Below are 18,162 nucleotides of genomic sequence, written 5' to 3'. Positions count from 1 at the left end.
AGAAATGTTCAAATTGTGTGTGCTGTGTTTCTGATCTATAATGTATTTCAAAGAATCCAATATGTACGTTGTATATGTAGAAAATTATCTTCTGAAGTATTTTACTTATTGATCCTAAAACCATAAATCCAGATCTGATATGAAGATGGGTACTTATTTTTATCTGTTTCTCCTGTCAATAGTTTTCACAAATTTCGGATTGATGGAATCTTCCAAAGAATGTCTTTATTTCATTTTTGTTATTCACAACATTAGTCGGACCTTTCTGGTAGGAATCTTTTCCAAAGTCCTCTCATTTTTAGGGGAAAAGACAATTCCCAAATACTTCACATCACAAGGAAAATGAGAATTTGATGCATATCTGTACCTTCCTCCTCACACACCCTGTGTTACCTCAGATCATAGCAGCAGACAGAACCTTTGGTTTTGTCTTTTTGTCCCTGTGTGTGTGCCTTGAAATGTCACATCTGCTGTATGCTTTCCATCCTCTTTTGTGTTCCAACTGCGATATCAAGGGAGAGGATAAATATGGTATATGATGGATTGAGTTAACAAATACTAATTTGTTTCACATAAAAAGTATTGCTGTTAACTGAAAGATAATTCTGCAAAGCCTGTCTTGTCTAAGCTGGTTTTAGCTTCTCTGCTCTCCTCAGGATATTTGAGTATAATGCAAATGGGGCTTTATGAATAGATTATTTTAAACCTATGAAGTTGTAATTTCACTTCTTCCATTGAAATTCTAGGTTAACACCAGGTTTGACCAAACTGTCAGACCTCCTCTACACTAGAAAGCTATCAGGTCTTTTTTTCTTTCTGTGTTTTGCTGCATGTTTTCAATGTCAAGCTATCTGTGCTACTACAAATTATTTTAACCCCAGTCTTTTCCAGTGTTATGGTCAGATCATACTCACATTTTATCCCAAACTGGGTGATACCTTGTATGAGCTTCTTCTTCCTCAATGCAAGGGCTCTACAACCCTTTCCATGATTTTCTGGGGGGTGTTCCACTGATCCAAGGAGTTGCTCCAGTCGAGGGGGTGAGGGCTGTATAAGTGATGTAGGTATGTGGGCATATACAGATATATATATATATATGCGCTGTGAAATCTTCTACAGTTCTCCCTTGCAGTAAACCCTTTCCCTAATCCCTTCTAGAATGATTTGGTAGAAACTACAGATATGTAGCTGTAACATGTAGGCTTATTGAAGAGCTAGGGCAGGAATCTAAAGAACAGGGACTCAGTATATATAATTTCGTTTCCAGCTTTCAAGGACCCAGTGTTGCTGTCGATTTCAGGATATTCACGTAAATCACTCTCTTAAATTATTCTCATGTTTCCTTTATGTGCTCCTATGTTACTGTCCCCATGTATATGTGAACACAGGGAAGACTTAATGGTGAATCCCCATATGCATAAATTTTGAATAAAGGTAAACTAGCCCTGAGTACGTAAGTTTAGTAACTTCAGATTTACTGAGAACTGCTGAATTTCAGTACAAGTAAGGATGAAAGAATCTCTTCCTTTGAAAATCACGTACGTTTCACAGATTCTTTTGGTAAAATAGAGGATTCTTTTTTGAAAATTTGTTCTTGTATCACTGTGGGTCTTTCTGCCTCCTTCATAGCTATTGTAATCCCTACAAGAGTATTTATAGGAGGAAAATACATTACTCAAACTTACAGCTTTCCAGCTGCATTATACATGTTTGCACATCCATTGGAAAATTTTTGAGATCCATTGGACAGGACAGTATTAAAGTCAATCTGGAAGAACACAAAAAAAATGTTAAAAATATACCAAAAAATACCATAAAATTGCACAGGAAGAATGCATGAAAACACTGGAAGTCATTAGAAATAGAAGAAAATATATTATTTATTAGAAAGCTCTTGAAAGTGATGTCTATTAGCTGATCCCATTTCGCATGCTTAGCCCAATATGACAATGGGGAAAATAATTATTACAGAGTTTCAGAAAAACACATTTTTCAGTAGAGGTGCTGAACTACAGGAAGTCTAAAAGAATGCAACAACACCATGCTTTTTTTGTGCTACAGTGGAATTATTGTACCGTTACAGTATATCAAATCCTTGATATAAAATTTACCCCGATTTGCAAGAATTTCATAACAGACGTCAGCTGTGAATCATGGTGGCAAAGTAATTTATGTGTTATTGTCTTAAAAGACAGTTCTTAAATTGTCAACACAAAGGTTTGAAATAACGTTTTATGATACTGATAGTAGACTGAAATATGCCTATAATTTTGAACTGCAGCTGTATTTCATGTTAGTCCTGATACTTCTGTGAAATACTTTGCAAACTATAGGCAAAAGAGGTATTTTTACATTTTATATCAATACAATAACTTATCTTTAGAGTGATACTTCTCAGAGAAGAATGTTAGAGATAAAGGGACATGTTTTCCCACACTGGCCAAGTTTATGTATCCATTCATAATTCAGGGTCATGACTGCACCTGTCTTCTTGCTAGAAAATATCTTGCATGATAATTTTGTCCCATATTCATTTATCTGTTTAGTTGATAGAATGTTTTCCAAAAACGTGAGTGGCTTGAGTTCAATTCATTACACATAAGGCTCTTTCCATTCCCCTGTGTTTGGTCTAGGTGCTAAAGGGAAATGGGCAGTAGGCAGCAAGCATGGCTGTATACCATTCATACATTAATGTTACCAATTAACGTGGTATCATAAAAGCAAGCAAAGCAAAACACTAAGTGGGCAAGGGTATATTTATTTCAAAAAATAGAACATTTTGCACAAATAGGTCACTGGATTAATACCAAATGTCTAATGGGGCATTAATATACTTATATCCAATGTGTCTCTCATTAGATCAGGTTTTTGAAGACAGTGGTAAAACATCTACTAATATCTGTATTAATGAAATGAAAGTGGGGAGAAGAGAAAAGAAGTAGAATAACTGTATTCTGTCAACACTTATATGTGATTTCTGCTTACAGCTTCTTAAACCTTTTCAAGAGTTTCCACTTTTCTCTCCATCTCCAGCAGTAAGTGAACTATTCTTTAAATCTCGTGCTTCCTTAAACAGGTCATGTTTCCATGTTGAAGTGCAACTGCAATATCCAAAAATGTGAACAAGAAATAACATTGGATTGTCATCACATTGGATGCTACGGTGTGTGAAACTTGTACATGGGCCAGCTCAGACTATAATACTTCAGGGCTATTTGCACTGTGGACATGTCCTAGTTACTCTAGGCTCAGTAGCTGTACTTTAAAATGGGAAATACACTTTTCTTATTATTTTTACTATATATGTGCCTAATTGAAGGATCATTTTCTATTTTAGTATGAACAGTGGACTGCAATTATGATAAAGTCCTGTATTCAAAACTTACAACTACTTTAGTTATAGTTCTGCATGCCTAACAACTGAAGATATCTGTGGGAAATTCTTAGGCACACTTTGAGCTTTTATCTGAAAAAAATAATTGAATTAGTGACTCACCTGATGGAATAAAGTACATTTCCATTTTTGAAAATTCTCAGCAGCTTATTATCTGTTGTGACTTCATGAAAATTGGCACCTTTTTCATTTGCAAAGAACAAATCAGGTTTCCAAATTGAATCCAGCATGGACGGATCTAAGTCTAAAGAGTCATCTGGATATTCACTGTATGCGAGGCGTGGATCATTCCAATTCTGCCGGAGAAAGATGTTCACTCGGTAATCCTGAATGAAAGAGAAAACAAGCAAAGCTTTATCAAGCATAGGGATTTAGTTTTTATTTCATTTCTTAGCCATGTAATCCTCTGCCCATCTGTGGATGACAAAAGAGTTACTTAGCTGAATGCCAGCATGATACCTATTTGTATTAGTGGGGACACAATGGATAAGAATAAAGATGCATTTCAGGGCAATTGAAAAAATCTCAAGGTAAGGAAATCCAGCTTCTGTGTATAGTTCATATAACTCCAGATAACTTTACCCCTCTAGCAGCTTTGTCTTGAAATCAAAATGAGAAAGCATAAAGAGAATTTTATGGATTTACCTTTTTCTGCCCAACTCTTGGCAGGAATGGTCCTACTTCCCTTTCTTAGGCAGTGAGAATCTGTCCCACTGTATGGGAGCCTCGATTCATTTATTTTTTTATCTCTCTAATCCTTAAATATTTTCAAGCCACTACTTAGAATTTTCATGCCTCAGTTCTCTATTGAAAATTGTGTGAGCAATAACTTGCCACACAGCTGTCTAAGGAGGACACTTGTTCCTTCTCTCTTCAAATATGGTAGAGATCTTATAAATCCTTATGATAAATTAGCTTAGGTACAAGTGGAGTTGCCTTGATTCCTACAGACAGTCCTGTCTTAATCGAGGGTTCTTTTATAAAAAAGCTGAGTGGAGTGCTTCAAACTTCTGGAAGTCAGTTTGGAGTTGCAGATACTCTGTCAGAGAGTATGTTGTATTATAGCTGCAAAATTTATTAAAACTTTACTGTTCTGAACAATGAAAATATTTGTTTTTAAATAAGAGTGAATATTAGCATCTCATTAAATTATATACAGAACTGAGAGAATTGAGACACCAAGCATAAGGACATAAGGCTATATTTTATTGGTCATAATAAGATTTTTCTAATTCTTTGCACTACTGCATTGGTGGAAGAAGATAAAAATAAAATAGAAGCAAAAACATGTTAGGTGCAGAGGGGAAATGAGAGCTGGTCGTCAGAGCTTATGTGACACTTCTGAATGTAATAGAACTAAATAACATTTTTAAAAAAATAAAAGACAATGAAAATTAATTTTAAAAGGAAAACTTTTTGAGTCATAATGGGAAATGAAGAGTTCAAGGCTTGAGAAATACAATTTGGCCAATAACTATGGGTAGTAGTTACTAGCTAAAACTCCACTGGTGTAGAAATTGTGGGTAGTGTTGAAATTCCAGTGTCACATCAATATTTGGTCTTATGAAACTTGGAACATATACTCATAGAATTGTGAGAATCATACCAACAGAATGATATAATAAAACTGGAACCTCAATATGCAATGTTTATTCATGAGAAATAGTTTTTTACATCTTCAGCATACTGCTGGGTTGGTCAATTTAATTACTCAGCTTAACTAAAGGTGGTCAAAGATGCTAAAAACTTGCTTACCAAGCATTTGTTGCTTCATAATCAGAAAATACTGCATATAATATAAAGACAGTCCCAGCAGAGGATTATATATTCATATAACCTTATAAATTTTCAAGACAAAGCCAGTTGAAAACTACACCTGGAGAATGAAATTAATTCAGATTGTTGTTTTCAGCAGACGTGAAAGAGGCTCTCCGGCCAAACTGAAGCATACAACATTAAATCCCAGGTGGGAAAAGTGCAGAATTTGTTAACCTTTTTTTTTTGTTCATTTGTGGGTTTTTTTTGTTTTGTTTAGTTGTTTTTTTTATAGTAATTAGTTTGTTAACCCTACCTTCAGAAAAGGACTGAAAGAAATTTCTCTTATTTTCCATCACGCCTAGTGACACCCTTAAGAGCCGTAAAAAGTTCTTAAGAGAAGCTGTTGGTGTTTTTGATAATTAGCACTATGGTGTGATGAAACCAGAGCCAGGGCTGTCTACTTTATAGGTGTAGAAAAAAGTTGGTGGTTTTTTTTTTTTTTTTCTTTCTCCTCCAGTAAGCCAAAACCCTTAGACAAGCTAGTGCCTTGGTGTTCATAGAACTGAGCTTTTGGTGTCTTCCATGCAGCAAAGGGACATAATATCCCCTGAAATACCTTTATTTCTTTATATGATATCCCAAACACCTTCTAGTACCAGTTCCTCTTCCAAATTCCTGTATGAAATCCAAAGACCAGGAAGAAGCAGGACATGGAAGCACTGAAGGTGCTACTGCCAGTCCCAACATGTGGGCTCATCATGTTGAAGGAAACATTAACCCTAAATAGGGGGCACTGGGTGTGAGCACTGCAACTCTCAGGACTTCATCTGCACTTCGACCAAACCCAAGCTTTACTTTTTAATTTATATAAGCTGAAGTATGTCTGTTTATTTTACTTTTCTCTGTAGAATGTGGTAAGTTTATGAATGGGATTACTTACGGAATAAGAGATTTCTCATGTGTATAAGACAGTAGAGGTGAAAGATGCATAGCAGAAAGTTGAAATGAAAATGGAAATTAGAGTAAAACAAATGGTGGAATGTGTTCTAGGTTACATCAAGCTATTCTGTATGTCTGTTTGCCTAAACTTATTGGTTTAAATTGTTTCCAGCTTCAGTTAAATTTTTCATTGAAGCAATTGAAGCCATTTTTCACTGTTCTCTCCCCTGAAAAGTCTGACTTAATTTGGCTGTCATTACTCACAAAAAAAAAATCCTAATCTATCAAAAGGAAAGGGATACATTTGACTGCTATTGTATGAAAGACAAGTATTAAGTGTCTCAGTTTATGATTACTCATCATGAGCATAAGGCTTAACTGCTTTAAACAAGTAGGGTTGTTTGAGAATTAAACTGCCAGAACTGGGATTTAAAATAATTGATTTCCTACAAGAGAATTACTATTCTCATGTGCTACTTGCCTGGAGGGGTGACTCCCAACTCAAATAACTCTGTGCTGGGGAGGTTCCTTGGAAGGAGAGAGAAATCATCCTTTAAGTTGTGGTGACTTCCACAGCCAGTTCTATAACCTCAAGGCTGCCATGGTCTGAAGTGCTGTTGTGCCCAGGTTCTACAGAATGAGACTGATTTACAGGTCTACACTTGCTTCACTGTCCTTTGAAACCCTAAGCCACAGGATGGACTTTCTTAGAGGGTCAGGATACTGTTCATCTGCTTCATAGGGCTCAATAAAATCATAACTAGGAAATCAGGTAATTTCTCTTTGTTAATCAAAATGTTAGTACTGGAGTCCATAATGGCCTCAGCATAGATAGCAATTTCAAGCACATAGAGAAATCTAAAATTCTTACAGAATATTTTGATCTCTTCTTCATTATACTGATACAGATAGAGCTATATTCCCATAGATTACAGAATATAGCTAGAATGCCTTATGGAAACTTTGACACAAATCCTCAAGGTATTAACTGCCTGACTCTCACTGGTTTATTTAATGCATTTTTAATAGGCACTGTATGTGGAATCCTTCTAGATTCGAGAGATGTATAAAAGAATTTCCAAAATATGCCCTTCATTTCAACATTGTCTATCACCTGCTCTCATAATTTATGAATGCTGCTATTTGAACCAAATAATCAAATTTTTATTCATAAATGAATAATCTTTCAGAGCTCTACCTTTTACAGTTCCAAATACTAATATAATTGTGACTAATATATCCGAGTGAAATCTAGATTTGTCTTTTGCATAATGTAGTCAAATAAGTCTTGCTTTATTTATTCTAGCTCACTGTAGAATTTTAATATGGAAATCTTATGGACTTTCCAAGAATATTGCTAAGACTAAATTTAAAGGCACCATGAGAAATATTGTTCTTGTGAAGAAATTTATTTTGAATTGATAACTACGTCAATTTTTATTCATGTCCATTAAAGATCTGTATTGACTTCTGGTGAAGTCACAAAAAATAGCACAAAAAGCAGATGCATTTACTAAAGTATATAGAAAAAAGATTTTGTTCATCAAGTTTCCAATAAACTGTAGGAAAAATGCAGAGTTGTTTGAACATATTTTTACTCATGTTAGTAACTTCATATGTTGTAAGTGCTTAAAAACCAGTCAAGAGCAAAGCCCCATATTTGTAGATTCTATGCATGCACAGACTATCAGCCTCACAATGGTCAGATTTCTCCCTTTTCAGGTTTCTACGGCTGTTGCTAACAGCTCCATTGCACGTAATACCGGACAGATTTTTTGGCAGACAAAGGCGTGGACTGGAATCTACTTTCTTGTAGTGAAAGCTGAATATGATCTTCTGTACCTAAAAATTAATCACGGATGTACTGGACAGACCTGCTTACATGAAGGTTGAAGCGAGGAATGAAAATTAACACTGGGACCTGCACCAAAAGGAAGGCAGAACGTGGGAGAAGAGGGAACAATTTAAATTATTTCAGCAGGTGTTATAAGGGAGAGGTATACCTATCAGGAAGAATAAGACCCAAGGGAATCCTGGCCTAAAAAATTCACCCATGTCTTGAAGAGCCACTTCAAATTAATTATAATTTTGTGACTATAGCAGGCTGTTGATTTTATTGAATTTGTTACCACCACATAGGGAACATTCTTCTCTCTCCTTCTGAGTGTGTCTTACCATTCCTGCCTCTCCCTCTATCCATGCTTCCCCTCCCCCTGCAACCAAAGAAAAAAGAGGAAAAAAAAGAACAACATTGTCAGGTGCTGAGTTATCAGGTATTCAGGTGCTAGTGGAATAGCATTAGTAGTTTCATATTTCATCATAACGTCCTTGGTAAATCAACCTAAAAAGGAATGCTGTAAAGCATATTTCAATTCCTTTTCTATTCTGTTTCTTGGGTAAATGAAAAATACCCTTGGCTTTTATTCTACAGAATATTTGCCTTACACATTTTGTCTTCAAAATACTTTGACTTCTTAATCTTGGTGCAATTTGTTAAACAGGTTGCTTGCAAAAGGCTAATTAAAAGCCCCTAGCAATTTTACCTTTTATATTTTAATTTTAATGTAGTATTGTGGAAAAGTTAAGACTAACTCCACAACTGGAAGACAAAATTGAAAGCTAAACAGAAAATGGTTGTTTTGTGAACCAGATGAGTGCTGCAAAATCCAGAATAGTACTGAATACTAACAGTTTTATTTTGCAGTTTCTAAGATCAGTTTTCCCCTTGCAACATATTATTTCTTAGTTTATCATAGCCAGAATTATTTATTTTTTACTTAGAAAATTTCACAAAAAGCTCAGGATGATTTGGGATTTTGTTATAGTGATACAAAGGCAGTAAAATGTGGGGACTTGATGGGTACAGATTGTTTGTCATAGTGGTCTTCTCAGGTTTGCTTTCTCATTCTCACTGATGTATGAAAAGCTACTATGTTACAGAACATATTAATAGGTTTAATTTTTACTGGTGAGATTTTCTAAAGTTGCTACCTCAGTCTCTGAAAAACATACAACTTGATATGCTTTTTCTTGCTGACTTGATCAGTATAATTAATCAAGATGCCTCGTGACATATTAGTACTTTGCGGTAATATCATCTTAATAGCTTCTTTTAATTTTAAATTTGTTCACTAGCAGTAAGCATTATGGCTGCACTTTAGGTAACATATTTACTGTGAGTAAATTGATGGGGTTTCCTTAGCTTTTCTTTGCCTATCTGAAAATTTCAGACTGGACCAAAAGCTGTTCAGCTAATAATTGCAATATAGCTTTGATGAAATTTCCCTAGTATAGAAACAGATGTGTTTAAATTTAAGTAAGCCCTTCAAACTGGTAACACATTTTCCATGCAGGTTACCAATCCCAATGCAAAATTAAAGTAGAAGGACCTTGAAATTCACACTGGCATTTGAGAAATATAATATAGTTTGTGGAATCTGAAGGATTCCCCTGTATTTCCTTAAGCTTAATAGCTGGAATTCTACAATTACTGAGATTATTTATAGTGAGGCCTCGTCTGTAGTCATGCATGTTCAAAATAAGAACATGTAGAAAAAGGTGCAGAAATGGATCATATAGGCATGGACAGGGTAACCAGTTCTGTGACAGCAGACAAGAGGAGTTTGATTTCTTTAAACCAGTAATACAAAGAACTTGTATTATGACTTGATTGTCATCTGTAAATATATCGAAGGGTAAATACTAGAGGGAGAACACATTTTAAATCTAAGGAGAACAGCCTTAATTATCAATAAATTTAGGCTGGACAGAAAAGTCTCAACCTTTTTTTATCATGCTAATAAACATCGATCTTTTCACTGAGATGATTTATTATTGCAAATAAGTGCACTCTTATTTATTACATCTTTACATTATTACAGGTCTGAACTGCGGCAACAATAGTGCATGTATCTATGCTGTATGGCAGTTCAATTAATGAGCGAAAAAAATTGCAACAGATTCCATGCTCCACCATTAACTGTAACTCATTAATCTGTACAAGATTTATCATAGCAGTTAAAGAGAAATTAACTGTGATTTAAATTTATCGCTGAGTACTTAACTTTAATTGACACGTCAAATCTGTGTCAGAGTAACAAGATTTGACTAATGCCAAACATCCCTAAGAACACGCTTTTCTGTACTGAATAGCTGTAGGCTATTCATTAAAAGAAGGAATGTATATGGCCTGTTGATTATGATAAAGAGTTTGTGTGACTCACAGAATCCTTCCTGATGATGTCTCTGGATAATTCCATAGGTGGAAGTTCTCTTTCCAGAACTGATTTTGGTAGTAAGAAGAGATTTCATGAATTTTGCAGAACCACAGGATTCCTCCTTCAGAAAGGAATGTGTTCATTGACGTGCCTTAGGGGAATGCTTTTCTTTGGCAACTATTCTTTCTAATCCAGTGACTTTTGCAATTTTCCTATAGAAGGGCAAGTATACACTTCTGTACACAAAGAGACAGAAGACTTTCCTGTCTAGTCCTGCCTTAAGTTAGTTGGCTAAGTGCATAGTTGGTGATTAGGATCTCTAGTATTGAGCCCTTGCAGGCTGAGGATGAGCAGTAAGGCCTGTTTCGTTCCTGGATAAAAGCTCTAATCCTAGTCTGAAAATGGTGGGTGCTCTCACCCCTTCATTAAGTAGGACAGGCCAGATGGCTTGGGGATTTGGATGAGGGCTAACTTGCCTTTGAACTCAGGAAGCTTTAGGAAATTACTTGAGCTATTCAGAAAAGATTGTTGATGGGTTTTGGATGAAGAGCTCTCTCTTTCTTTCTCCATGGATATATAAAAGCAGATTCTAAGGTGTTCATTAATATTTTAATCTTCCTGGTCTTTTTGTTTGTCTGCTTTGTGGTTCTGTTTGTTTTTGTTCATTTTTCTTACATTTCTGAACTACTAAGTATCCAGGTGGATGTCCTGTGAATAGTTTTGTTAAAGTTTTAAGTGTTGCCCAATTCCTTTGCAGCGTTTGTCTCCAGTAACTGCCCAGCAATACTCATATTGAAGTCAATAGCACTAGAACTTACTTGGCAAAGAACTAGCTAGAACTAGGACTTCAAAACTGCTACCTGTAATATCAAGTGTCTCAGATTCCCTTACAAAATCAAAATTCAGAGTTCAGCAAATAAGTATATACGCTGTCTGTGCACCAAGTGATATTCCTAGGTGTATCACCTGCCTTCATAACCTTGAATTCTGAAGTAGTATGGTCTCTGTTAACACTCGGCCTGGGACAGATGAATGTCATTTGCTTTCTTCTGGGTTGAGTAATATCTCGTTCACTATCACTGCTAATGGTTCGGAGGATGAGAATGGTTCTGTCACTACTCCAGTCTTTCCCTTACTGAAAGTGTGGGGTCACTTACAGGATGTTTATTAGTACTGAGCTATTGGTCGTCATTCAACTCTTAGCTAAAATGACATAGTCAGTAGTTTCTGTGAGAACCCCCTGACTTTTAGGTTCTGGCTCCCTTCTCTTTATTACAAAACATTCAAAGTGTGTAGAATTGCACAGCATGCTACAAAATCTACTTATTTTCCATAGATTTTAGGATGGAAACATTGCAAAATTGACAGGTTTAGTTAATTTTGGTGTTGAGTTTTTTTCTGGTTCATTATCAGTAGCAATGGCTGGATTTTAGTTTCTGTGCTCAGAAATAATTGCCATATCAAAAGTCAAATCTAGTTAATATCTAGGATGTTTACTCTTAAGAAATAATTAAACACAGTACTGACATACTGTATAATAACATTTGTCACAGCTCTTACTGCATGTCCTGGAATATTTATTAATCACAAATTGAATATGCTACTTCCATTGTTAATGGAAGTTGTGTGTTCCCAGCTCCTAACGCATTACACTGAAATCACATTTTTGCAACGTGTTCGATGTAATTGCTTTTTTAAGCTTTAGCTCAGGGGCTTTTAAAATGTTTGCACTTTCAAGCAGTAGTATAAAGGATTAGATTAAAATGGACATGACAATTACATGAACAATCATCATGCGCTAAGCCTCTGTCTTTGTTGATCTTTGCCATGTTCTCAGTTGACAAAATATTCTGTTGGGGTTTTTTTCTGCAGACAAATGATGTGTCCCTGAAGATGCTTTTGCTCTAACAACAGAAAGGATTTCTTGCTAAGTGAAAAGTTGAGTTTTTCTGAGATTATTCATTTGTTCCTATTAATTTTTCTCTATATTTCTCCTATATATTCCACATTGTTATTAATACATTTTACATGTTAGCACTTGGAATATTACTGCTTTCAATTAGTGAGTGAATGGGCTAGTAGTAGAAACCTTTATTGAAAACACGTATTTGAAATTATTCTCTGTTTCTTGTCCTCAGGGAAATATAACCTAATTAGATCAAATAGGAACATGGAAATTCCATACTAGCTTTCCCTGTTGCTTTTCTTGTGTTTGTAGGTAAACATGGCATTGTCTAGAATATAGTGAATAGGGTAAAATAAAAGGTAAAGCTGAACTAGCTCGATTTCAGAAGTAGGGCCCGCTATCTTCAGCAGCTTGAAGACCTTCTAAAATTGGCTGTGGGAAGAGATGTTTCTCTAACTTTAGGCAAACTTGATTAGATATTATTTGTCTTTAAATCTATTGATAGGCATGATGGGCACCAAGTCTGCCAGGAAAATAATGTTGTTTTAGAAGTTCTACACTGATGCAATGGCAACAAATGTAAGTTAATGTTGACTTGAACTGTACCAGTATTGAGGAGAAAGAGAACAATTTCATTGTCTACCCAAAGACATCTGGTGGCATTTGAAAAGCCAGGAGATATTCTGCCTTTTGACTGCTGGTTCAAAAAAGATGCATGTCTCCTGCAATCCTATGCTATGTCTACCAGCCTATATATAACCCAGGGACTCTTAGGGATTGCTAAGGCCATCTCTAAATACACCAAATGCACTTAGGCAATGAAACAAAAATCGAACAGGCACAAACTCCATGCAGTATCCATTTGCTAACCTACTCCTTTAATGAATAAATTCATTTTATAGACCAGTTCATGTGGGTCTAGATGAGTGTCAAGGGAGAAAGAAGAAATGTCAAGTTCATGGGCTTCCACTACATGCATGATGACGTGGAAAGAGAGGTTACTCATTGAAAAGTCAATCCTAACCTTGTTTTGATAGATCTCAAATACAGTGGTTTGTAATACTACAGTCATACCAGAACAGTAGTCACAGGCATAAATCTGAAACATTTTCCCTACATTTTGTTAAGCTGAGAAACAGTCTTGTCACACTGTCAGGTCTAGTATAAATATTTTAAAATTCGAGTAAAATTATCAAAAATGGGTGAAAGACTTAACCAGTGTGGAGTATAAGCATATATTTTGAAAAGTCTTCTTATAAATATATATCTTATATATATTTATATATACATCTCTCTATATATACATATATATGTGTATATATATATAAAATATAACATATTATATCAAGGCATGCAAATTTTTTATTTTATATATTCAGTTTTTGGAAACTGTAGATCAGCCAGTTTCATAATGTTCACAAAAATAAGGAAAAACATATAACAAAACAGAGAACTAATAAAGAATGACTAGAAACATTAAATTTTCAGTGTTCTATCCCTTCAATCCTATTAGGAGTCAAGTAGCTAAAACACATTCAATTTAAATCTATTAAAAAAGATACAACAACTAGAAAGAAGATTTTGAGAGATCCTACACACAGTGTTTGTAGATGGAAAACTGACTAGAAGTCTTATTTAACTAATCTTGTTATGTCCATAAATTAACTTTTGTATGTTCCTATACATCTGCATTTTGGAAATCTATTAACTGAAAATGAAAGCCACTGACTGAAAGATCAGGTAATGTAAACACTGTTTTGTTTTTTTTGTTGTGTTTTGTGTGTGTGTTTTTTTAAAGAAAGGGAATAAATTCAGATTCCACAGAAACTCTTTTCATGATTATTGTTTTGTCATTAAAAACAGGCAAAGAAATAGTGAATACATCATTTTTTCTCAGTTACGTTTGCCTAATTTATTTCTTTTTAACTAATTTTCAGTATCTTGTTTTATCATGTATTTTCCAGTATATGGTTTTATCATGATTGTGATAAAGTGTTTGATCAATATCTGTTCACACTGCTTCACAGTCTCTGACAAGAAATGCCTTGAGAAGGCAGCTGATTGTTTTATTCTGGGAAAGAAGGATATGGGATTAAATTTGCTGTTAGGGTTTGATAATGTTTTGTAGAGGCGTGCAAGCTGGGAACTTTCTAAACTGTGGAGAAGGCTGCAGCTAGAGGGAGCTGATTTTTGTTGGCTTCCTTGTGTTGAAAGCCATGGATGAAGTTGTTGAGAAAGCAAAACCCTCTGCAAGCTGGAACAGTGGAAGCAGCAGAGCAGAGAAGCCTCTGAGCTGGGATTACCTGCAGTTTGGAGAGAAGGAGGAAGGTGGCAGTCTGTAGATCTTTGTCTAGAGACACCTGTCTGGTGAATCTAGATGACAGGGTAGCACTTCCTGGCTGAGGTGGTTAGCTAGCTGAAGGGACAAGGGAAAGTGCTTTGGGAGTGAGGGAAGGTCCAGAACCCAATTTCTGTGCTGTTGGGGATGGCTGGGCCTGCTGAGTTGTACGTGAGAAGCAAGACAGATTCTGAAATCATAAAGGTTACTTTGTGCTGTTGAAGAAAAACTGTCTCAGAGATGCTGAATTTTACTGTTGTGTACATTTGCACTAGAATCTGGAAGGGTTTGGCAGAGGGAGGGGGAGGAAAGGGGAAGGGGAGGGCAGATCTGGCACTATTGTTGTGATGCCAATAATGACATAGGGAAGTGCAGGTCAGTAAAAAATGCATATCAGCACACACTTCGCTGTGATTGTATTGGCTTTTAAAGAACAATCAAGCCTGAATCACAGTCTTGTAATACCTCTTGTTCTACCAGCTGTTAGCAATGGCATTTGATAGTATGATATGTGTTCTCTTTGGAAAAAAAAAATGCCTATGTAGAACACATTCTTGGACGTTCTTTTAATAAATTGTATGATTTTACTTTATAATTTTAAAGTGTTATAAAATACTTTCCATTTTTTTTGGAAATGATTTAGGATATGTGTTTGCAGTGTGCATATGATGTACTAAAATCTGAATGTACAACCCTTCCATACAGAGTGATTACTTTGGCTATTGTAGTTAAAAATCCACACCCAGAGTGCATGAAGTATGAAGTATTCAGAATAGAATGAAGCCATGAGAGCAGAACTGGATTTTTAAATGATGCCAAAATAACTCAAATTTATTCAAGGAAATGTTTTCAAGGTTCATGCTTCATGTAAAATGTCTGCAATGGAGAGCTTTTCCAGCACATATTTACCATATTTGAGAACAGAAATTAGGAACAAAGACAATCTGAAAATCCTTCTTTTTCTTGATCCAGGTTAATTTTACAGTTTTTCTGAAGTCAACTATAGCTTTTGTTCCTGTAAATGAAGTGTTAGTAAATTGCAGGTTCCTGCAAAAATGAAGGAGAAAGGCTGTATTCTTATGGTGATAGATGGAAATCTATGGACTTAACTCCTGTGAACATTAACGAGAGTTGAGGACAAAATCTCCATGTATTATGATGTGATTAATTTCTATTGCTTAAATGTGCATCATGAGGCAGCTACATGAAAGATATTTGAAAAATTATTTCTTTTGGCCTAGTCTTCTTTTTTTTTGTTTTTTTTTTTTTTTTTAATATGATGTCTTTACATGGGTATCTGTGTCCTTATTAATTAAAGAAATATCATGATGGATACATGACCATAACCTAGATGGAGAGAATATCGTATGATTGCAACAACATATAAAACTTTATGAACAGCATGCCTTATACAATGTGAACAGAGATATGTAGTGATGTCACGATTTTATTTTCACAGATCCTCAGATTTTCTACAATAGTGACTGAGTAGATCTCTGCTTGCAATTTAATTATTGTCACAGCTTTTTCTAGGTAAAGCTGTAATTGCTATAGCAGGATATGGACCTGATGGCTGCTATTCAAACAAGTTGAAAAGACTAATTTAAAAATGTAAAGAAAGGGAATGGTGGAATGCCATAAGCTTTCACAATGCTGTGTAAGCCATGGCTTTTCCTTTAAGTATAAAAGGAGGGAAGCATAGGTAAGTGGTAATAGGAGATGTGAACTCCTTGTTACCTTTTCCAGGACAAGATCAGATGGGTGTAGGTAAACACAGGACATAAAAAAATTGGCTAAAGGTTAAATCTCCCTTGGAATAAGGACATAAACGATTCTGGAAGAACTTTTAATAAGGGCTGGCATCTAAAGAAGCCATTTGGGTTTTAGGCAGTGTTAGAAGAGGTGTTGAATATGAGTATAAAGCAGAATTGCAAGGGCAAAACAGAATAAAAGTGTGGTCTTTTTGCAAAAACAGATGCCTTTAAAGCCGAATCTAGAAACATAATACACCAGAAGGTTTGCACAATGAAATATTAAACTTCCCATTTCCGTTGTTGTGATTTGTAAACTGGAGTAATTGTTGTGGTTGTGGTGCATAATTTATTTCAAGATTTTTTGGAAGCAAAGGCTTAAGGGGACAGGAAAAGAAGCCTGCCACCAGCTTCTGCAAAGGCCATCAGCTCCAGCAAAGGCAAAGCTTCTGATGATTTTTAAAAATCAATTTAATCAGCTATTTTTGCTAGTCCAAAGCTAAACCAAACATAATAGTCAAAACTATGTTCTTCAGTTACAAAGCCCATTTGCTGCCCAAATTCCTGGAATTTACTTCTGGAATGATCCAATCCAAACACTGTTTATAATTTTTTTTTTTTTTTTTTTTTTTTTTGTGAATCATTTATAAATCATCAAAATAATCAAAAAGGAAAAACTGACATCTGCTTTACTTTTTCATGGAGCCCAAGAGGCTGGAGTTATTTCCTGAGAAAAAACTCCGGTATAGATGCCAGGAAAGAATAAAAAAATATTCTCATCTTACAGCACAGAAAGAGAAGATTAGGAAAAGGTATGGATTAGTACAATCATTCTCATAAGCTTCCCACAGGCCAGCAGATAAATGCAGTGAGATTATTTTTCCTAATTTCTGGTTTGTTGTATAAGGTTGAGTTTCAGTGCCAGGAGGCACTGATATCAGATATTTGATACCTGATAACCATTAGGTGCAGTATCTTCTGTACTAGTCTTTTCTATGTGTAGCATCTCCCAACTCACTGCACCATCTCTTACAGTCTATCAAAAAATTGGATTTTTGACCCCTGTGTTTTTATGCACAGCTCTAACTGATCTCATTCTTAATAGGCACCCAAAAACACCTCTTCCCCTCAACACCCACTAGCGACATGCAGTATGTACCTGTGATCAGCTGTCATGAGCAGTTGTTGGTATCTCGCCACACCTTGTAACTCAGTGAGATAAATGGCAGTCAGCTGTGCTGCCTTTGTCTAACACTTCCTCTGCTTCATCATGCTGTTGTGTCATTGTAATACCAGCCAGGGTTTTATCTGATATCTTCCACCACACAGTATCTGAATTCCAAGATTCCCTTCTAAAAAGTTTTCCTAGAGGAGAACTGCACAATATGATGTTTTCCATTGCTGCTTATAAAGCCAACTTTTTAATTTGAAAACAAATGATGCTATTTCTTTGCTACTTCATGCACTGTAGGCATCACAATGTGCTTTTTCAAGAACAGTTTGGTTGCATTCTGTACAATTTCCATACAATATGGAAAATAGATGCTGTATCTGGGGAGGGTGATATGATGCTGTCTGCTTGGAATGCAGATTCAGCAGGGGAATTTGCTTGGATTAATCTGGTTCTGTTACAAACTGGAGAACTGCAGACCTGCTAGAATTTGGAAAACCGCTGTCTACTCCTGTCTACACCTGCTTCCCAGGCTCAGGGTGGCAGAGGCAAGTTTATGATAAAATAAAGGATATTAAATAATCCACCTTCCAAACTCATACAAGAGCAGTCTGTTAGACTTCTCTGTGACTTGATCGGAGGGAATGAATTGTCAAATAGGGAAAGATTTTTTTTTTTTTTTTTTGGT

At 35.6% G+C, this 18,162-nt stretch overlaps 1 protein-coding gene across 2 annotated transcripts in view; it reads right to left on the bottom strand.

The window, feature by feature from the left end:
* GLRA3 (glycine receptor alpha 3) overlaps positions 1-18,162 on the bottom strand; it is an 87,971-nt gene that overhangs the window by 38,722 nt on the left and 31,087 nt on the right. For both annotated transcript variants that reach the window (XM_071807692.1, XM_071807691.1), the window contains exons 4-5: positions 3,497-3,720; positions 1,686-1,768 (exon numbers count right to left, since the gene is read on the bottom strand). In XM_071807692.1, coding sequence (XP_071663793.1) covers positions 1,686-1,768; positions 3,497-3,720 — 307 coding nt within the window. The remainder of the gene's footprint in view (positions 1-1,685; positions 1,769-3,496; positions 3,721-18,162) is intronic.

This window comes from Patagioenas fasciata, chromosome 4 (genome assembly GCF_037038585.1).
Source record: "Patagioenas fasciata isolate bPatFas1 chromosome 4, bPatFas1.hap1, whole genome shotgun sequence".
NCBI classification, from domain to species: Eukaryota; Metazoa; Chordata; class Aves; order Columbiformes; family Columbidae; genus Patagioenas; species Patagioenas fasciata.
Note: the sequence above shows the minus strand (reverse complement) of the source record. Positions and strands in the feature narration are given on the sequence as shown.